Raw genomic sequence first — 21,474 nt, forward strand, 5'->3', positions numbered from 1 at the left:
TGTGAAAAATAAATAAATACATGATTCTCACTCTCAGACAACCACACACACACACACACACACACACACACACACACACACAGAGTCAATTCCTAATGTAATATAAAGATGAAAGAGGCAATTAAATAAAAAAAGGGGGACATATCCAGAAGTCTGTGTTTTTATTGTGTTTTAAAGACATCTTGCAAAAGGGAAGCCTCAGTGAAATGTTAATGCCATTTGGAGGGCCTCGCCCTGGAAAAGTTTGGGAACCCCTGAATTAAGGGGAATAAAATACTCCAGGGACTACTATTCGTTGTGGATTATCGTTGATATTTATTCCTTACTTAATAGTCCGTTTACATTAAGTTTGCATTTCAACATTTGGCCGAATTTCCTGATAGATAGATAGATAGATAGATAGATAGATAAATAAATAAATAAATAAGGATGTTCAGTAGGGATCTGATCAGTACGCTACTTTCATAACTACTTCCGCGTTCTACTTAGTACATCTCAGTCGTTTCCGGCTATAGCAAAGACTACTGTGTCTAGTTACTACCCTCGCTGTCTCCAGGATCTTCCGAAGAGCAACGTTAATGATGTTCATCGTTTTTGCAAAAAAAACAACAACCCCAAAACAACAACAACAACAACAACAACAACAACAACAACAACAAACAAGCAAGGAAGCAAACAAAGCCCCATCGAGCAAGCTGTTGAACAAACGTCCCCGAAGTCACATTAAAAGTCTGTAAATCCGACAGGGCGCTTATAAAGGAGGACTTTTATTTGTGAATAACTGGAGCTAAACCGGAAACGGGGTTGTGCATTTATGAGGCTTGTTCCTTTGGGTGGTGGCTACAAACTTTTCTGTTACTCTGTAGAGTCCGCTGTTCGCCCAACGCTGGAATGTTCGCAGGACGTGAAAAGTATACGTGAAATATTTTATAGTTTGCGGATCTGAACGACTGCACGTGTTATTAACTAAAACTTGGGTAGATATTTCGAGGAACCTGTTAAAGCTGGGATTGTCTGGCTAATTGTTACCGAGTTGCTCGGGAGCTAACAAGTAATTAGCAAGTGAGCTAGCTAGTAAAGCCACGCAAAAGGAGAGAAAACGCCTGGAGACATCGCGGACCAATGCAGGCCATAAAGTGTGTCGTGGTTGGAGACGGGTAAGATGCTGTTTTCGTAGCTTTTTAAAAAAAATTATTTTATCCCCGCGTTTAATGTTAAATATCGAAAAATCTCGTGAGGCCATATGGAAAAACTCAGAGACGGAGCTAAGCTAACAGTTTAGTCCTTAGATCTAGTTAAGGACAATTCGGATTAATAAAATCACCAAGATAACACGTAGCTGTCTTTTTCTGTACCGCACACACTCGTATTATATTACCGATTGATTGATCTATTTATTTTAAATATTTGGATCGTTCGGCTGACGTAAGAGATTTTAATGAAAACTGAAAACGGGGGGAAAAGTTATCCATAAAATGACACTAAAGTGAAAGTTGTTTTAATTTCGTCAACATTGTTAGCAGTATCCTTGTTTAAAAAAAAAAAAAAAAAAAAAAGTAACCGTCTCAAAATATGTATTTACGGGCGCAGGTTAGTGACGTTGCTACCGAGCAGTTACCTTTAAACCGTAGGGTAATAGAGTGACGTAGTGTTTCCTGTCTCGCTCCTTGTGTAATAAACTAACACGTTGTGTGTGTGACATTGTGTGTAAACTAAACTCAGAATATTCCCGATTCGTTTTTTTGAATTGGCTTGTTAGCCTGAAATTGGCTCTTTTGTTTTGGTTATGAGGAAGTTGTTGCGTTTTCTTTTCCTCCTTTATTTACTGTAAGGTGGGATGTGGGCGTTGCCCTGTTCATCCCGGGGAAACCCAGCGCTCAAGCTGTGTACGGATGTCGCTGGAGCACAGCTACACTTTATACACCGGATTTTCTTAATGTTCTTAAAGTGCACCTATTATGGTTTTTCAAATATTACATTTAATGTAGTGTGTTATAGAGCTATGTGTGAATGTTAAACGTCTACAAAGTTTCAAAAATCAAAGCGCACGACGACCGGAGGAACCGATTTTGAACTGCTGAAACGAGTTGTTAGTAATTCCAGACTTCCTGTATACTAATCTACATAGGTTTGTAACAAAAAGCCCCACCTCTGATATTTATTGGCTGCTTGTTGTCAGCAGTAGACCAATCACAACAGACTGGGACATCTGACCAATCAGAGCAGAGTATGCTCTCTGAAAGGAGGAGTTTGGTATGAATCCTTTGGAGCATTTAATGTGTCGTTTGTGACCCTGGGGGATGAAGTAATGCTGCAGTTTAAATTATGAGCACATTAAATTGTTTTTAGACCTTGGATGTATGTATATCTATTGTATGAGACCTTTTAAAACAAAATTAGGCACATTTCAAAACCATTATAGGTGCATTTTAAGATTGATTAGAGTTGTGCACAGCAGTGTTATGGGCTATAAAGTTTTGATGATAGAAAATTAACATGGCCATTCAGACACTCAGTAAACAGTCTAAGAAGTTCAGAAAATGGCTTGAGTTTACTCAGCTTGCCTTGAATAACACGACACGATCGTCTAAGACGTTAAACTGCCGAAGCCTACAGTTGTTTCTGTCATTGGTGAAACGTTCCATTGAACTTTTTTCCCCAACTGTTTAACCCAGAATTCTTTGGAAAGTCAGATTGATTTGACAGCAGCAGTGTAGTCGTGCAAGTTAGCAGAGGAGATGTCACAAGTATTTATTTTTTCTGGGACCAATGTAATCAAATCTTTCTTCAACTGTGTTTTATTTGTTAAAACAGCACTCTTGCTCATGTGCTATTGCTTAAGTCGAATTCAGCATCACCTATTACATTATTTCTAATCTGATTTTATTTGAGGCAAATGTGTTTGGTCTTCAAGAAACATTCAGTTTGCTAAAGCCCTAAAACCATTTCATAAAAGCTTAAGTTGTTTCTAAATGGATAAAAAGCTGAGAGAGTAACTGTGCCTTTATTTCTTCGCCTGTATTCCAGGGCTGTTGGTAAAACATGCCTGCTGATCAGCTACACCACCAATGCGTTCCCCGGAGAGTACATTCCCACAGTGTGAGTACCCACTGCATCCACATGTCACCTACACGTACTTTTTTTATTAAAACAAAAATAAATGCAAATGTTGATTAGTTTGTTCATGCTACTTCTAGCGTCATGTGTTGCAGTTCATTTTTGCTCTTGTTAAATGTGTTTTAAGATGTTAACCATTTTTATGGTTGGAGAACTTGTGTTAAAATAAATTTATACCATGCTTCAATATGTCTAAGCTTTATGTCACTTTAGTAGAGGTTAAATTAAAATAAGTATACTAATGCGCTATTAATACTAAGCAGATATTTCCACATTTAGAGATGAGACGGATGAGTTCAGAGGCTTTGCTGTGACCCTAAACGATTTTGGTCTCCTCTGCAACTCAACGCATGTTCTTAAAACTTATAGAAATCGTGCACGTGGCTATTACAAACATCTAATCCTTTTGACTATTATGATTCATTCATTATGGGGGTAATCATGTAGTATGTAATATTGAACTGTAAAGATGTACGAGGCATATGTTGTTTTGATGCAGTACTTTTGTTTACCCTTAGAGCAGAAAGTGAAACACTGCTTTGGTTTCCAGGAATGATCATGTTACTCATTGTGGCCTCAGGTGCATGTATATCAGAGAAGTATGTGCTTTCCGGTTATGACATTTTCCCACCCTGGTGTTTTATTTGGCAGATTTGATAATTACTCAGCAAATGTAATGGTGGATGGCAAACCAGTCAATTTGGGTTTATGGGACACAGCAGGACAGGAAGACTACGACAGGCTCCGCCCTCTCTCCTACCCTCAGACAGTAAGACCTTTTTAAGTTCTCTCTATGGGACTTGTTTTTGTGCCTTATTTAGGACAAATAGAGATCTCTGTGCCCTTGTATTATGAAACTTGTATTACAATGCCATTTTCTTTTTTTAAAAAAACTCTAGGACGTGTTTCTGATCTGCTTCTCCCTTGTGAGTCCTGCCTCTTTTGAAAACGTTCGTGCTAAGGTGAGACCAGATGTTCATTATTTATTTTTTTCTATTGAGGTGTCCACTATAAATGGTCATAGCAAACTTTTAATTAATGGCTGGTTATGTTCATTCTGTACAGTGGTACCCAGAGGTGAGACATCACTGCCCCAACACTCCAATCATCCTGGTGGGAACCAAGCTTGATCTGAGGGATGACAAGGATACCATTGAGAAGCTGAAGGAGAAGAAGCTTACTCCCATCACCTACCCTCAGGGCCTGGCCATGGCTAAAGAGATTGGTATGTGTGCAGTGTTGAGTTACTGTGTTTTCATTCTTCAAGAGTTTGGGTGTTAAGGTTTGACCTTTCCATGTTGTGGTAAAGTCTAAAAACAGCACAGTTTCCTAGTATTAGTGGACCACTTAAAACTGCACAAGCTGATGGTGAAAATTTTAAGGTCACGTTTTATTACGAAATCTTTGTACAAAAGTCCATATACATAACGCGTCTAAGTCCCCTAATTATTCTTCTTTCTGTGGGATAAGTTTTCCACGCGTATGTCTGTTAAGTAATGTTGCTTGCGGATGGCTGTATGAATTCTAATCGATTCACGCGGTACACTTGGTGGACACACTAAAAATTCCGTGTACTACCTACACCTTGTTTTAATGCAAACAAGTAAAGTAAATGAGTAAATGGTGGCACAGGAGGTCTCAGGAGTGCATTTGTTTAATTCTTGCTAATTTAAGAAAGTGGTGGTGAGGAAGAGTGGCACAGTCAGCAATACAAATAATAGAAGCAAAGGCATTTTAATCTGTATTTGAAAAAGCATGTGGTGGTAAATGTCTGATTATACCCTGTGACACTAGCGTTCCTAGATCTAGAGATCAAAATGCGACGCTCATTAAGTATAATTTACTCTTCAAAATTCATAGCCATGTCAGTTTAGTTCATGTAATAACATCACTGTACATCTCATTGTTCATCCATCAGGAGCTGTGAAATATCTGGAATGCTCAGCCCTGACGCAGCGCGGCCTCAAGACGGTGTTTGACGAGGCAATTCGAGCTGTTCTCTGCCCTCCCCCAGTGAAGAAGAGGAAGAGAAAATGTTCTCTGCTCTAGACAGTGAGCAAGTCCTACAATCCCAGCTGTATTTTGAGGGATAGGAATGAGATGGTGCACTTGTTCCCATTTTCCTCTTCCTTTTTTTTTTTGGTGACTACAAGTTTATATCCTCACACAACTGAACATAACCTCTAGATGTAGGAATGGGACACGAACACCTCAAATCCATGTTCCCTTATACACACCCATTTTGATTCAAATTGATATGGCCTTTCAACAGATTTCTTTTTTTTTTTTTTTTTTTTTTTGGCTATAGTTAATCTCTTTTTAAGAGCGCTGGTGGTTTGTTTACAAGTCATCTTTGGAATGAAATAGGTCTTGCCAAATAGCACTACAGTACCCACTGCATACACTACAAAATTTGGTTGAGTTCTCTTCTGATGTTTGCTGAACAGGCCATGGTTAGACAAAATAGAACTAAATATGAGTCCCCTATTCGTTAAAGAACTCACCGTAGAGTCTGTCACCTAACACTAATCAGTACTTGTCACTGGCTACACGTTGGTATTACAGTTACTGTCTTGCATTTAATACTGTAACACATTAGACCTGAATAACAGTGCTAGCATAGCTTCAGTGTTTCTTGAGTGCTTCCTATGAGCACAGTTGTACCTCCTTTTTACATGATAAATGATTTATGCCCAACTAATGACCTTTTTGAATACCTATAATCTTGTCTGCATATCCTCCCTAAATAAGTTCAACTGCAGTCTAAAAGATTTTATAGTCGGCTAGGGAATTTGAAGCATCTCTGAATAAAACATGGTATAGGGCTATCAATCATTTAATGGTTTTAATGCATTTGTAATAAACCTTAACTTGTATTAAATGTTTTTTTTTTTTTTCTAAAAAAATCTGACGTTAAAAGAGGCAACACTACTGTTGGATTATGACACGAAAGGACGTTTTAAGTAGCTTTTTTTTTTTTTTTCATTTTAGTCCTTGTATTCCCCTCATAGCTAATCCTATTTTTAACTAAACCTTTACTTTGTACACTAACATTTAACTATCACTTTTGTCATCTGGATAGTATGTTTCTTTCTAATGAATTGAACTTGATGAACATGTCATGCATCGTGACATTTGGAGCTTGTTTTTACATACTTCCTTTAAACTGTCCCAAAATACAAGTACACAATGTGCATTTGCCATCGTAAATCTGTGTGCACAATTAGAGCCAATGTTGTAACCCTGTTTTTTAGGGCTATATCTAATCACTTGTTTTGCATAACTGGTGACAGAAATAAAGCAGAATTAAATGTGGCTTCTTTTGGGGGTCAAGTTTATAAATGGAGTAAAATTGATATGTGAGGTTTGACCTCATTCATCAGCTGTGCAGTGACTGGTAAGTTATGTATGAGCACAGTTTACACACATTTGCAGATTGATAAATGTTTATTCTGTGTATCTTGCAAACATGTGACCAGCCTGTTTGCAAGACTAAGGAAGAGATGTAGAACTATAGATGAACTATAGACCAACTATAGACTATTCCTCCCTGCCAGAAATGCAGTAGGACCTGGCAACAGTACTGACAGGCTGCACTCTTAAAGAAAATTTGGGGCGGTAATCATGATGCATCATTTATTTTCAAGATCTGCTTTACCTGCACAGGGTCACACTGAGTGTAAGGCAGGAATACACCCTGGATTGGATGCCAGTCTATCACCAGGCAAAAAGCACAAACTCTCATTCACAATTTTTAGTTCTTTTTAGAGTTGCAGTGTCACCTACCAAGCATGCATTTGGGAGATGGGGAGAACATACAAAACTCCACACAGACAGTAACCTGAGCTCTGGTTCAAACCAGGCACTCTGGAGCTACGAGGCAGCAACATGCCACCAAATTCAGAATTCATATTAATTTTCCTGTGTCATATTTTAGCATGTACAACCCTAAGCAAAACACACAATATGGCCCACTGCAACATTTATTAAAAAAATTCATTTGATTACAGAGAAGATACTGTCACTTATTTTAACAGGTCAAAAAATAATACAAAAAAAAAAAACTTTAACAACAAAAACGTCATTGAATTTAAGGCAACACACAATGATGCTTCTCACTGGAAGCAAATTAAATGTTCCTGAGGTGGGCCATAACACAAATTTGCAGGCTTCCAACGTTAAAGGCAGACTTGTTTGGATGTAGTTATGTCTGCTGTGTATTAGGGCTGGGCGATATATCAATATAATATTTATCATTGGTATGGTGATGTGTTTTTTAAAAACTTTTGAATAATTACAAATTAAATGGTACTGAATGGAAACCTAATTTTATATCTTTAAGCATTAAAGCAACTCTGTTGAATGTTTTTTATGCTTATTTTACTTCTGTTTTGCAGAGTGTGTTAGCTAGATTATATATCGTGATATGCATCATAGAAATGTCCAAGTATTGTGATATTGTCATATCGCCAGTCCTATTGTATACACTTCTTACTAGGACACCCTTAAATAACAAAATGTCTTTTTCCTGTGTGATGCCTGAAAAGGAACATCACAAGTGTCTCGGTCCATTCACTTTTTCTGAGTTGAAGCTCAAGTGTCCACAAATCGTAATAAAGTCCCTGATGTGGTCTGTATGCTAGAAATAGAGAAATAAATAATAGTAGTATATTCATAATAAATACAAACTAATAAACATTAAACGCACAATTATACAGTCTTACCATTCTACCAGTTCTGCACCGATGATGTCATGAATGTGGTACTTTATATCGAATCTGACTTGCGATTTGGTACGACGTCCTTCCAAATCGGCCTTTAGGATTTCATTGTATTTTGATTTCTTGACCATGCCGAGTACAGCTTTGCGTCCTGCCAAAAAAGAATGATGACGATTAGACTTGAGCGTCTGCAGCAATGTAATTAGATGTGTATCTGCTTTTTGTTCTAATAATCATGATGCTGATCACAAGAGGAATATTGAGTGATTCCACGATTGAGTGCCATTTAGCCCCATGTAATAATTAAACTTGATTAGATTCACACCTTAATGCAAAACATGTAAGAGTTTTAAAAGTATTTTAGATATAGTGAGCTGGGACATGCAAAAGTGCTGTTTTTAAATGCTATAATACTGTTTTCAGTTATTTATCTACAACATGCACATAGGTTGTTATGAAGAACATTTTACCTCAGTTTTTAAAATGTCCTACTTTTACCTATATATAATTTAATATCTGTGTGACACAAATGGCACCACAATCATGAAATCACCCTTGTAGCAGTGAACGTGTTGACGTTCATCTAACTTATTAGTACTCTTCATTTTTCCCGTTACCCTGAATGAAATATTTGGTGAATCGACCAGAGTTTGGAATTGAAAGCCACCAGCTTCCTGCATCTCTCACTGTCAACACTCCAGACTTCATAAGCTGCCTTTTAAAAGGAGATCCTTAATTACACACAGATCAGTGCATGTACTATACAGGTTGTGATTATTCATTATAATGTTGTGCTTACGTTATCTCTGAATCTGTGAAAAGAAACTCCTGGAGCATTTGACATTTGCTGAAACTCAGTCCTGAGCAACTAGGCAGCACTTTATCTAGAAACTTCTCGACGGTTACGCGAGTGTCTTTTCCCATCTGTTCTGCCAGAACTTTGGCTCTGTAGTCTTCAGTAAACACCAAGGCGAATGTGTCCGTGTCGAAGCCCAGCTGGAACATGAGCAGTTCTCCTTTGTCCCTCAACTCATTCTGAAAATACAAGAAGAACTACTGCTAGGTCAGTGAAGTCATTGTTGATGTGATTGGTATGGTAAGTATGAAACATTTATTACTCATGTTTGTAGAGCTCCTGCATATTAGTATTTCTTATGGTTAGTTGTAGGCAAAGCAAGCAGTTGCTATCATCTTATACCACAGTGCTGCTGAATTCTCATAGCTGATTGGTCAAAAGGTGTTGATTAATCATCTATAAGAGTAGCTCTGACAGTAGTGCCATTTGTAAATTAAAATGATAGGTTATCATTAATGATTATCTGATTAGTGCACTCATCCTAATCCATTATATGGCAAAAGTATGTGGACACCTGAAAAATCACACCTGTATTCCTAAACCATGGGCATTAAAATGGAGTGAGTCCCTCTCTTTTCTTGTTATAATAAAGTCAATTTTGTGAAAGTTTGTCACTAGATTTTGGAGCATGGCTGTGGGGATTTATACTCCTTTAGCCATAAGAGCAATAGAAGCTCCACATATAGGTGTGATGGTTAGGTGTTCACATACTTTTGGTCATATAGTGTTACGCTATCATTTCTGTACTAACTAGCTAATTTGCAGACTTGTATAGCAAACACTGTAGATCATCTAAAATCTAATAATAAAAAATACATTTTTAAAAATGTGTTTTTGAACAACACATTTGTTGATTAGGCAAAGCTTTATGTAAGATGTTTGTTTAATATTTATGGACAGAGTCTTGAGTATCAGTAACTGTCAGTAAGTTTTCTGACATAGTACAGTCTTCAGGAGCTTGCTTTGCAACATGACAAGCATTTCATATTATTATGAAGTGAAGCTGCTGTCATAATGCAAGTGATAACAAGAATTAACTTGCTTCACAGACAATCCACAACATTAAATTTAACTATAAATGGTTAAAAAGTATGATGTGACATTTAATAATAATAATGGAATAAGTAATAGAAACTCCACTTAACAGGTTATAAGGATACAAGCTATTTTAGACTTTTCACTATCCTGACACACCCCTGATACTTCTACCACCCCTAAACAAATTAGCTTTGTGTCAGTGGTTCTCAAAGTAGGGTCCGAGGACACTCTGCGGCCTGTGATTTTAATTTTGCTACAGCGGTGGAAATCACAACCCATATGATCAAAGTCAGTGCTTAGATATTTAGGGATCCCAGCACCAAAGTCAACTCGGACCTAATGTCTTCTATCAGATTTTTGTTTAAACAAAAAAAAATCTAAATAATGTTAATGAACTAAAATCTGCAGATTAATAAATTTACTGATCTGCAGAATGTATTTTACAGTTAAAGAAAAAGTTTTAAAACCACTGTTCTAGCCTGTTATTGAGTACTAACATTAAGCAGTTTTCCCATTACAATTAGTATTTGATGTTTAAAAACCTCTCATGTAGCCTTCAAACCTACTAAACGCTCTGTTTTATGTACCAGTCTTCTGGACTTTCTAGATTAGTAAATACTTTGCAATGTAAGGTCAGAGTTTTCGATTTGAGACACAGCTCATGGGGCACACAGTGGCTTAGTGGTTAACACGTTCGCCTCACACCTCCAGGGTTGGGGATTCGATTCCCGCCACTACCCTGTGTGTGCAGCGTTTGCATGTTCTCCCTGTACTATAGGGGTTTCCTCCAGGTTACTCCGGTTTCCTCCCCCAGTCCAAAGACTGGCATGTCCAAAGTGTCCGTAGTGTATGAATGGGTGTGTGATTGTGCCCTACGATGTATTGGCACCCTGTCCACGGTGTACACCTGTTCTTGTGCCCCATACCTCCTGGGATAGGCTCCAGGTTACCCACGACCCTGAAGGGTAAGCGCTATAGAAGATGGATGGATGGACACAGCTCATGACAACAATCACGATAGCAGGGACAGTTTTGAACAGAAAACAACACTGAGCATAAAATTGCTAAACATTTTACATGACATGTAAACCTGATGTAGAGGAATGTTTAGGCTCTGACGTGGCCATCGAATAAGATATGCAGGCAAGTATGTGAACAATGCGGCTCGCATTGCCGCGTCTTCTGCACATGCCAAGTATAAAACCAGATTCCTCTATGGTTTTTAGTGACTTAAGTTGCATACTGTAGCCTACATGTTACTGACATAATAAAAGCGCAAATGTTACAGTAGTACTTTATTATAAATTTGGATTTTAAAAAATGAGGGTGGTTAAGGTTTGGGTTCACAGAATATTCATAATGTCCATTTGGGGTCATTCCCCCCACTCCAAAAAAATGTTTGGGAGCTCATGGGTCATTTTTAGTGTGGTATATTTTAGCGGACTTTGAATAACATTACCAGCTGCTTGTCCACCAGCGTTCTGTCGCTGAGTAAACTGTAGAGCTGGTGTTTGTAGACAATTGGTGGAAGGCTGTCGTCAAACAACTTCCTTGGGAAAAGCGTCATCAAGTACTGTAAGGTGGCTTTGACGTCACACGGTCCCTCTGCTTGTAAATATAAAAATAGTATATTAACATTACAGTAATAGTATATTAAAATAGTATATTAACATATAAACATTAGTACAAATCACATCATGACATTATGAGTAACACAAATGTCATGCCTAAGAAATAACTGTAATTAAAAGCAACAGCCAGCTGAAGTTGAATACATTCACACTGACTGGTACAAAAACCGTTTCTCAGTAAACCAGTGAACGCACCTTCATCTTCATGATTTCCGATGTCACTGTCAGCTCCAAATTTCCCTTTCTTTACACGAAACGTGTCTGAAATGAGCGATCTTTTTCTGTTCATAGCTTCAGAATGGGGTAAATAAACCCTGAATGACTGAATTAAGATAACTAAATCAAAAGAAAACACAACATGTTATCCAGGTGTGGGCCAGACACGCCAAACACAGTCAATGCTAAGTAGCTTACTTCCACTCTGTGAAAGTAAACGTATTGTATCTAAAGGAAGAAATAAATCACAGTATTCTAGGTGAAAAGACAAGCTCAAATACGAAGTTAACAACACCTTACTGTGTTGTTTCATAAACTAACTCCTTCTTTGATATTTTCGCGGTTGACAGAGCAGAGGCGCTTTACTGCCACCTACTGAACTGGGGTGTGGAATGACGCATTCAGGAAATCTACTAGTACTTCAGAACGGAAAAGAACAAGGGGAGAAAAACAGTCAAATTGTACTTTACACGCTTAAAATATATGCTTTATAGGTTTTTAAGTATAAGTATTTGGGTAGTCATACAATTTTGGTCATTCTGCCTCTGTACACCAACACCGTTTAGGAATTACAGCCATTTTTTTTACATAGTCCCTCCATGTTCACAGGCTATAAAGTAATTGGACAGTTGGCTGATAATCAGTTTCATGTAGTGATGGTAAATTCGGATCATTTTACTGACTCGGATCTTTGTATCTCGTTCAGCAAAATGATCGAATCTTTTTTTGAGTCATTTCGTTCATATCAGCAGAATATAATTAAAATATTACATAAATTCCTCCAACACATCTAGTACTTAATAAACTATAAAATAAACTATAGGCTAATGTAGCCAAGGCCGAATGATGAGAAACAGAAATTATTAATTTAAACCTTAGCTGGTTCTTCAGGCTATGCTTTCTGAATAAGTTCTGTTTCCAATACAGAACTTATGGGGATGTTGCTGCGCAACATGAAATGAATGAATCACTCTCTGAGACAACTCGTTGTTCCCGAGTCATATTAAAGATTTGTTCAAAATGAAGGAATCGTTCATGAACACGACACATCACGTGGCCGGATCTGACTTGTTTCCTCGTTATTTCATGACAAATTAAGGAGCTAAACGCCTTCATGAATGTAAATCCAGGTTTTTTAAAAAATATTTTATATGTTACATGATTCTCAAGTTTTATCAAAAGTTTGGGGTGAGATTACATCTGTTAGGGGAGGAATCACACAAATATTTGCAGCAAATATTAGCTTTCTTACCAAAGAGAACTTTTTTAAATAATCTCTGTAGCCCGGGTAGCCAACACATTCTTCTTGTTAGCCTTCTAAATGATATATTGTCCTCTAGGAGTTGTGCTTGGTACAGAGCACATGAGCATGACTATAACTGTAAATCTAAGTGAAACAAACTGAGGACAGTAGACTAGGCTATATATATATTTTTACTGCTCAATTAGTGGATGTAGCTAGAAATCACAGGCCACTTTATACTACTAGACTATCTTTAAGATACATGTTCCAGAGATCTTGCTCTGGGCCTCCTGAATTTGTGATTGTATAAATTTCTAGGAATCCAAAAGTTCTTATACAGGAGAACTTGAACTAATTATTTGCTAATCAAATAATATAAAGTAATACATGAGATACGACACATCTAAGTTGAACAAAAAAAGACATCAAGACTTCTTTGTATTGGCATCATAGTGGTGGAATGACTGTGGATCGCGACAACTGACAAACTGTTTTCTTAAAGCCTGGACAATTTGTAATAGCAATTATGGCAGACCAAATGTGCAGAATTTAGATAGATAGATAGGTAGATAGATAGATAAATATATTAATCGAAAACTGAATAAAGGAATAAATGTCTTGGAAATATAAACAAATAAAAGTTAAAAAGAATAAAAATAAATTAAAAATAAATACAGAAATAATAAATGAAGGAAAACAATAAACTTAGGATCAAATTTAATAAAAAATGAATTATACTTGTTTTATCAAGTCATTTATTCCTTTATTTATTTCCCAATTATTAATGTACTTATATATATATATATATATATATATATATATATATATATATATATATATATATATATATATATATATAATTTATTTATTTAATTTTATGCAGGTTTAGTCCTCCACAAGCAATAGGAAGTCACTCTGGATATGGCCATCTGCCAAATGCTGTACAAGTCAAATATTAAAATATTTATATATTTTAATATATAATATAATATATATTAAAATTTAAAATATTCAACAAAACTAGTACACCACCTGCCACAATAAGCCTCAAGCTACAATTGAGCTATTTACCCATCCATTAGCAATTCTGTATAGAATAACAAGCCCTCTCAGAGAATACAAATATAGATTTGTATTCACAAATACTGTTTATTGTACATAGTGTAAATAGGTACAATCCATACAAATCAAAGGTAGAAAAATGGGCTTCGTGATCATTTGGCCTAATTCTCTTAACAGGACTGGTCAGATTACAAGGCTTTTATCGGAGTATTGTGTTTGTAGTGAACTATAGAATCTCTCCAGATGAGCTTTGTGTTTTGTTGCTCATGTTATTCCAAGAACTAATACATCAGAGAAGGTAGTAGTGCATACCTGTCTCATTTCTGTTCGGTATAAAGGTTGAGTTGAGCTTCAGCTGGAAGAGCACAAAGAAAAAGTAGGTATTTTACACACAAACCTAGCATTATGGAGTTCTAATTTTTGGATATGATTTAATTTAATATAATTTTTTATTTGTGCAGTTGAGCTGACATTTGCTTTCACCCCCTCAACGGTAGTGAATAACTGTTTGATGTGTGTATCAACGGCTAGTATGTCATTTACACAGAGAATCCTGAAATTCCTCATTACTGTGTCATTCCTGTTTGGTAAGATTTTTGGTTTATGCTGTTAATGCTGTTTATGATGGGTAAACTTATATTTACTTATACTGTCAGATGCGTTTAGAATATTGTTTTTATAATTCCTGGAATTTAGGAAGTTTGTTATTATTTATAATTCACTTGTTCATTTGTCATTCTAGGACCCACAACAGCTTGTGTGACACGTCGATGCCTGGCTAATGATCTCATTAACAAAAACCTGTACAGTGCACCCCAGTCTACGGACTGTGTTACTGATGTGGACCTCATCTCCATCCAGTACGAGACGTTGTCTGTTGTAAGTATCAAAACATTCCGTTTATTTAATTCACAATGTAACTGATTATTTTTGCTTTAAGTACTGCATAGTGTACAGTAGTGTACACAGTACATAGATATAAGAAAAATTCTCAATTCTCAATAAAGCTTTTGTTTCCCTTTCCTTTTGTTTGAAGGATTCCGAAACTATGCAGTTGTCTAGCCGCATTAAAATTACCATGGTGAGTAAAATTTTTTGACCTCTCATGTTTGATGTTCCACTTGAATTTATGCTCAGTATTCAATTTGACCAGAGCAGTTAAAAGTGGGTGCTTAATGCAATGGAAAGAAAAGCATTCAAGTTCAATATGAATTTTAAGAGTGAAGAATGTGAGTCTGGAACCATTGTATTTGCTTAAATTTGCTCTATTTTTAAAATGATTGTGTCACTTGGCATTTATCACATGGAAATGTTTTTTGTTATAAGAGTTTGAGCTGTATAGAAAGGCATGCAATTATGTTTCTGACCATTTGGTGGTCAGAAGGCATAAAAATCAAACTCAGTATTGCGGTTTCTATAATAGGAGTGGACTGACCCAGACCTTGAATGGTCACAAACAAATTACACATTTGACGAAATCATGTTGCCTGTTAAGAACATATGGACTCCTGATCTCACTGTGGTGAATGCGTAAGTCAGACTTGATCATTATTTTTATAGCTTATATTTACATTTGAATTAATTTGGCAGATGCTTTTATCCAAAGCAACCTAGGGTTCAGGGTTTTGCTTAACAGTTGTTCTCAGTCAGTCTTTTGGATTTGACCTTAAACAAATCACTAGTACATAGCCTTTACCATGAGCTGCCATGGACCTGTTTAAGGGTATTGGCTATTACAACAATAGCCATGTTTCCATCCAAGGTGTTTTTTTTTTTGCAATAAAAGGTTTAGTGCATCGGTAAAATGTTTACCGATGTAGCTGATGGAAATGCAAATTATCTATAAAATTTCACATAAGTGTCAACATAATCTTTTTTCATTTAACTTTAGTGCGTAAACTCTATGTCGATACTTTAAATGTTGCGAAAAATAGTTTGGAAACGGTTTTTGTTGAGAAAAATGGCCATGTTTACGATCTACCTACATATTAAGACAGATTAAGAGTAGGGATATGTGTGCCATCCAGCGCACTGCAAACCTTTGACACAAGATGCGGCAAGGATGAAAGTTTCCCCCACTACACTGTACTCAGCGCAGGAACCGGTGGTCGGTGGCAACCTGCGATGGGTGCAGCTCTCCAACACTACCTCCACCATGGGCTGGGCCGAAGTGGGACCCATTTTCAGCTCAGGAGTTTAATGCCCAAGACTAGTCCCTTTTTTTCTGGTGGAAGAACTTTGATAAATGAAGTGACAGTTCAGTTCTTACTATACCATTATATTTATTACTGACACATTTCAACAAGAATATAAAGATAATAAATAACAAATGATACACTGAGTATTGTTTTCTGCTACAAAAAGTCCAACTGTAACATTACGAAAAAGAAAAGTTTGCATTCAAACAAGTATTTCAGTAAGAAATATACTTTTTTGGCAGCTACCTCGCGGCACGGCAGGACCTCGCGGCACATGCGGGACGCAAAAAAGTACACAGTTTGCGATATACACAAAATTATGTGGAAAAGCCTCAAGGGCAGATTTCTTTTGCGATACACCAAAACTCGTGTGACAATTTTTTTTTTAAAGGATGATATCATCACACACCATTTTATCGGTAAAAGGCTAATTGGCTGGAAACAGGCAGACAGCAAATATCGCAAACGTTTTTTTAAACGCACCTTCACTTTGTCGATAACAGAAATGCACAAAAGTGGATGGAAACTTGGCTAATCATACATAAAGAATAAATTCAAAAGTAAATATTAGCATTAAAAAAAAATCAGCATTAAAAAAGGCTAATTGGCTGGAAACAGGCAGACAGCAAATATCGCAAACGTTTTTTTAAACGCACCTTCACTTTGTCGACAACAGAAATGCACAAAAGTGGATGGAAACTTGACTAATCATACATATAGAATCAATTCAAAAGTAAATATAATTGTATTAGACACTGAATCAGTTTTTTTTTACTCCTAACATACAGTAAATGTCACATGATATCATTTAAGCCGTTGTATTGTAAATGAATAAGTGTTATGATAAATGTCAAATATTACTGTACCACAAGTGATACCAAGCAATCTCTTTCTCCCTCTGTGTTCTAGAATATATGTGAAAGTAAAACCTGTTACTAACGATGTAGTGGTGAAAATTGATGGCACTGTGAGGTATACCATTGTCATGTACACCACGGTTGCGTGCAGAATGAACCTCCTCACCTATCCTTTTGTTCATGGCTCATGTCCTGTGGCCATCAACGGATGGAATCAAAGCTGTAAGATTTAAATGTGCAATTTACATGAAGTGATCAGACAATCACATGACAGCAGTGCAGAGCATAAAATCGTGCAGATACAGTTCAAGCTTCAGTTAATGTTCACACCAAACATTACACTGGGGAAAAATGTGATCTGAGAGACTTTGACCAAGGCTTGGTTGTTCGTGCCAGACCTGGTTTGAGTATTTCAGAAACTGCAGAAAAAAGCATTGTGCTTTCTGAGTCACTAAGACTCCAGAAAGATTAGAAAACATTTCTGGACACACAGTCAGAATCTACTATGAAGCTGGGATGCAGTGTAGAGGGTAGTCAAAAAGAAATCCTCTCTGGAATTTCATACGCCAGTATAATTTTCCAGAAATATTTTTTAATAATGATTGAGAACCTTCATTGTAAAAATGATGAAAAATGAATTAATTAAATGAAATTTTTTTGGAGACCCCAGCTGAGATATGCTGCATAGTGCATGAACTGTGTGAATTATGGAGTGATGGAATTTCAAAAATACAAAAGCACTAAGTACAAAAATATGGTAGAACTATAGTTATTTTGGTGCTAAGCAGGGTAGTGTTTATGTCAGGCTAGTGGAACAAACCACTGACACTATACGAAAAAAAAAACTGTGCACCTCCTATTCATCCCATGTTAATGAACATTGTCTTTGTCCTGCAAGCTTCATACTCGGGTCCTTGGCAAGTATGAAATATGACAGTATGAAAGTAAAGTTCTCTTACATCTTGTACACCTCCTGCCTCAATCAGACAACCTTTTGAGCACTAATGGCAAGCCTTCTAAAAAACAAATCAACAACAACAAAAAAACAAGTAGAGCACTTCCTATTTGTTTCCGTATTTGTTTTCCCTTATAATGCATTACCTGTTCAATCCAAATAATGTATTCATATTCATTTACAATATAAATATTTTTTCCAAAGTCTATTGTTTTTAGTTCCTTTTTTTGGGTTTGTGGACACCTGACCATCACACCCATGTGTGGGTCTTCCCTAAACTGTTGCCGCAAATTTGGAAACACATAAAAAATATATAGGATATATTTGTATGCTGTAGCACTAAGATTTCCTTAGTTCTGAAATATTCTTGGGCCATGTTTACGATCTACCCACATATTAAGACAGATTAAGATCTACCCACAGATCCACTCCTCTACAAAATAGTTGGTGAGATATTCTTTTCATCAAAATCTTTTTCTCCAAACATTTTTTTGGTGATTGTGGCCAAAGAATTCCACAGCACTTGTTTCCAAAATGCCTCTGGCTTATCTAGATGTTGTTTTGCTTAAGTTTGTGGTGACTCTTCCATGCAGATCATGTTCAGCATACAGGCATTTCTATCTAAGAGTTTTCCTGCACTTCCAGATCTTGCCTTGACTTTCACAGTTCCCCATAACTGCCACTTATAAATGACATTTCTTAATGACATATCAGTGCTTTGACATATTTTTTATAGCTTTCCCCTGCTTAGCAGGCATCATTTAGATCCAATTTCTGATCCTCAGTCAGCTACTTAGGTGAGCCTAAGCAATTATTGAATTTATTGATATTATTATGCTCTGATGACAATATCTAATGTGAATTCTTGACCTTGGGAATGAGTCCTAATGAGTCAATTGAGGCCCTAATTAGGTAACTAAATTCTGAGATTTACAACATGCCAATGCACATTCCAATAATTGTTTTTTTTAATTCATCAAACATGTAGAAAAATGAAATTTCTTAAAATATTTTGCTGCAGAGGTTGTGTTTACTTCTTTACACCTTAATCAACAAATATGTGATTTGGCCAGGGGTGTCCAAACTTTGCATACAACTTACAAAGTGTACAATTATAAGCAAACTGAAAACTGTGATCTTTAGTATGTTATCATATTTTTAATGAATGACAAAAGTGATTAAGCTTTTAATACTAATGTTATCATTTTTGTGTCATTTAGCTTGTGGGCTGTATGTCCAGTATGGCTCAGTATCTGCAATGATAAATGAAGGAGCTGAATGGACCACTTTGTCAGTGAACCTCAAAATGGAAAACAACACAAAGAACCACAACTATATTTATGTAAATCATTTTATTTATTCTATGAATCTGAACTTCAGTAAGTTAATGTAGCTTTACATTTCACCATGTTGAAACTCTGAAGAGAAACACTGTTAATTACCTTTGTACCCAGTGATCACGTGTAACAACATGTCAAGGAAACACCAATCCTTGACCCTGACCAATAACGCAATGACATTTAACGTCAACCTTTTTTTTGTTGTCTTTTCACCTTCTTACTCCAACTTGGAAAAGGTCACTATGTCCAGTAACCCTTTTAAAACAATGGTGTCGCTGATCCTACCCAGTGCACTAATCATGATAGCTGATCTGGTGAGTTTTGCTTTGCCGCTGACTCAGGGAAAGCGCAGCTCCTTCAAAATCACACTAGTGCTAAGCTTCACCATGTTCCTTCTCATCCTCACTGACTACATTCCTAACAGTGGACCATGCAGCCCTCTGATACGTAAGTATCAATACAACAGCATTAAAATTAAAATGCATTGTGGCTATCTAACATCAGACCTTTTGCTGATTTTATTATATCATTTATGAAAAGGACATTGACTATAGTCAACTCCAGAATTACTGCACTCATCACATAAATAAGCTACAATAAATAAATGTGCAATGAATGATATGAATGAATGAACCGTAAGCTTTTATACTTCACCCTAAATAAATAAATAAATAAATAAATAAATAAATATATATATCAAAGGCTATTGATAATTCTGGAATTGACTGTATTTCATTCATACAGCAGTAATGTAAGCAGATTCCTGAGGCTGTTAAAGCTTATGGCTAATTTCTGTTTGCCAGGTTATCACTTCTGCTTCTGCATGTTCATTCTGGTGATGAGTATGCTGATATCCATGGTGTTCACAAAGGTGGAAGCAGAGGGCAACATTTTGTGTAGCAGACTTCCAAAGCTGTCTAAACCAGGCAGGTTCAACACAAAAATCACAATGATGAACAAACTCTATTTAGTTGGCATTTATCACAAAATGCATATATTCTGTATATGCACATTTACACCATATTACACCATAAGTCAAACTAAATTGACATTTTTCAGCTCATTCAGCTCATACATTTTAACTAGTGCCACATATATGTAATAAAACTGTTGTCAAAAGCCATTTTCATAAATGTCACTGATTTTTCTTCCCAAAAATGTGTTTGGAGGAGAAGCTAGAACTAAATAGATTGAGCAAATATACAAATTACATGTAGGGGTGACAGAACCATACATTATGTGTGGTTTGTAAATAACAGCATGATTACAGACTCAAAAATTATCTTATTTTTTCCTTTAAATGGTACATTTCCTCAGTTTAAACATTTGATGTGTTTTCTATGTTCTATTGTGAATAACATATGGGGTTATGAGATTTGCAATTCACTGCATTCTGTTTTTATTTACATTTTACACAGTGTCCCAAATTTTCGACTTGGGTTGTAGTTAGAATCTTTTTAAACCCCCTGACACTAACAAAACACACCACACACACACACACACACACACACACACACACACACACACACACACACACACACACACACACACTTATTTGCTCTGCTGCATGTTTTCTTTTCACTTGCATACTATAACGTGTAAACTTGAAATCCATTAAAGAATAATCTACATTATGAATGTGCAAGCTATACTAACAGAGAAGTGTTCCTATGTTAACATTTCTTTCTTTCTCTCTCTTTCTCTCTCTCTCTCTCTCTCTCTCTCTCTCTCTCTATCTGAATAGATCAAACAGGAACACAATTTGTTGACATGATTGCAGATGGGCATGCTATCAGGAAGATTGTGAATTTTGTGGAGAAGATGGATAAAACAGACAGCGAGATAAAGAAAAAGCAAATGTTGGCAACAAAGTTGGACAAATTCTGCCTTTCGGCATATATATTCCTCGATGTCATTTACAGCATATGCATGATTACTTTTACCAAAATACAATCTTGTGAGGTTGACAATTTGGATTTCTGGTAACAGTAATTCATTGCAGTTTTCTGCCTCATGAAGCATTATCTATTATTTATGCACTCTCAATGTATATGTACACATAGAAGCATAGGGGTTTATCCATTGTCAGTAACTAAGGCAACCATCTGTGTTGCCTTTTAGTATAATGTAATTTTTGAGAAAATTAAAATAGTAAAAGCCATAACAAATAAACCATATTCTTGGGAGCATACTTGTTCTCTCAGATCGTATTTTCTTTGCATAACATTCACATTTTGTAC

The 21,474-nt window shown here is 36.3% G+C and overlaps 3 protein-coding genes across 5 annotated transcripts; 2 read left to right on the top strand and 1 right to left on the bottom strand.

Moving 5' to 3' along the window:
* The first annotated feature begins 788 nt into the window (after positions 1–788).
* Positions 789–6,432, top strand: rac1b (Rac family small GTPase 1b). 2 transcript variants are annotated; one of them, XM_017454640.1, is made up of 6 exons: positions 789–1,157; positions 3,028–3,099; positions 3,769–3,886; positions 4,017–4,079; positions 4,183–4,342; positions 5,036–6,432. In XM_017454640.1, exons 1-6 carry the CDS (start codon positions 1,123–1,125, stop codon positions 5,164–5,166), a joined length of 579 nt encoding a protein of 192 aa, XP_017310129.1. In that variant the 5' UTR covers positions 789–1,122; the 3' UTR covers positions 5,167–6,432. The 2 variants fall into 2 exon arrangements, with proteins under 2 accessions (XP_017310129.1, XP_053530103.1); XM_053674128.1 differs by having other exon boundaries at positions 4,183–4,346; positions 5,036–5,096.
* Positions 6,433–7,082: 650 nt separating this feature from the next.
* On the bottom strand, positions 7,083–11,939 carry stk19 (serine/threonine kinase 19). 2 transcript variants are annotated; one of them, XM_017454618.3, is made up of 6 exons: positions 11,559–11,939; positions 11,192–11,340; positions 8,638–8,873; positions 8,456–8,553; positions 7,842–7,989; positions 7,083–7,756 (listed from the first exon to the last, which is right to left on the bottom strand). In XM_017454618.3, the coding sequence occupies exons 1-6, from the start codon at positions 11,650–11,652 to the stop codon at positions 7,711–7,713; spliced, it is 771 nt and encodes a 256-aa protein (XP_017310107.1). In that variant the 5' UTR covers positions 11,653–11,939; the 3' UTR covers positions 7,083–7,710. The 2 variants fall into 2 exon arrangements, with proteins under 2 accessions (XP_017310107.1, XP_017310116.1); XM_017454627.3 differs by having other exon boundaries at positions 11,192–11,337; positions 11,559–11,937.
* A 674-nt stretch (positions 11,940–12,613) lies between these two features.
* Positions 12,614–21,418, top strand: LOC108274429 (5-hydroxytryptamine receptor 3A). Its single transcript, XM_017484620.3, has 11 exons — positions 12,614–12,699; positions 14,223–14,260; positions 14,346–14,471; positions 14,627–14,763; positions 14,921–14,965; positions 15,308–15,414; positions 16,992–17,161; positions 19,115–19,236; positions 19,471–19,681; positions 20,038–20,160; positions 20,979–21,418. The coding sequence occupies exons 3-11, from the start codon at positions 14,396–14,398 to the stop codon at positions 21,218–21,220; spliced, it is 1,233 nt and encodes a 410-aa protein (XP_017340109.2). The 5' UTR covers positions 12,614–12,699; positions 14,223–14,260; positions 14,346–14,395; the 3' UTR covers positions 21,221–21,418.
* The last annotated feature ends 56 nt before the right edge of the window (positions 21,419–21,474 follow it).

This window comes from Ictalurus punctatus, chromosome 2 (genome assembly GCF_001660625.3).
Source record: "Ictalurus punctatus breed USDA103 chromosome 2, Coco_2.0, whole genome shotgun sequence".
Lineage (NCBI taxonomy): Eukaryota > Metazoa > Chordata > Actinopteri > Siluriformes > Ictaluridae > Ictalurus > Ictalurus punctatus.

Coding starts and splice junctions, on each gene's coding strand:
- stk19 (XM_017454618.3), bottom strand. CDS start 11,652: ATGAACAGAAAAAGATCGCTCATTTCAGACACGTTTCGTGTAAAGAAA. Junction 11,341..11,558: donor CGGAAATCATGAAGATGAAG/GTGCGTTCACTG, acceptor TATATTTACAAG/CAGAGGGACCGTGTGACGTC. Junction 8,874..11,191: donor CGCTGGTGGACAAGCAGCTG/GTAATGTTATTC, acceptor TTGTATTTTCAG/AATGAGTTGAGGGACAAAGG.
- LOC108274429 (XM_017484620.3), top strand. CDS start 14,396: ATGTGTGTATCAACGGCTAGTATGTCATTTACACAGAGAATCCTGAAA. Junction 15,415..16,991: donor GATCTCACTGTGGTGAATGC/GTAAGTCAGACT, acceptor TCTGTGTTCTAG/AATATATGTGAAAGTAAAAC. Junction 19,682..20,037: donor ACCATGCAGCCCTCTGATAC/GTAAGTATCAAT, acceptor TCTGTTTGCCAG/GTTATCACTTCTGCTTCTGC.
- rac1b (XM_017454640.1), top strand. CDS start 1,123: ATGCAGGCCATAAAGTGTGTCGTGGTTGGAGACGG. Junction 3,887..4,016: donor CTCTCTCCTACCCTCAGACA/GTAAGACCTTTT, acceptor AAAAAACTCTAG/GACGTGTTTCTGATCTGCTT. Junction 4,343..5,035: donor GGCCATGGCTAAAGAGATTG/GTATGTGTGCAG, acceptor TTCATCCATCAG/GAGCTGTGAAATATCTGGAA.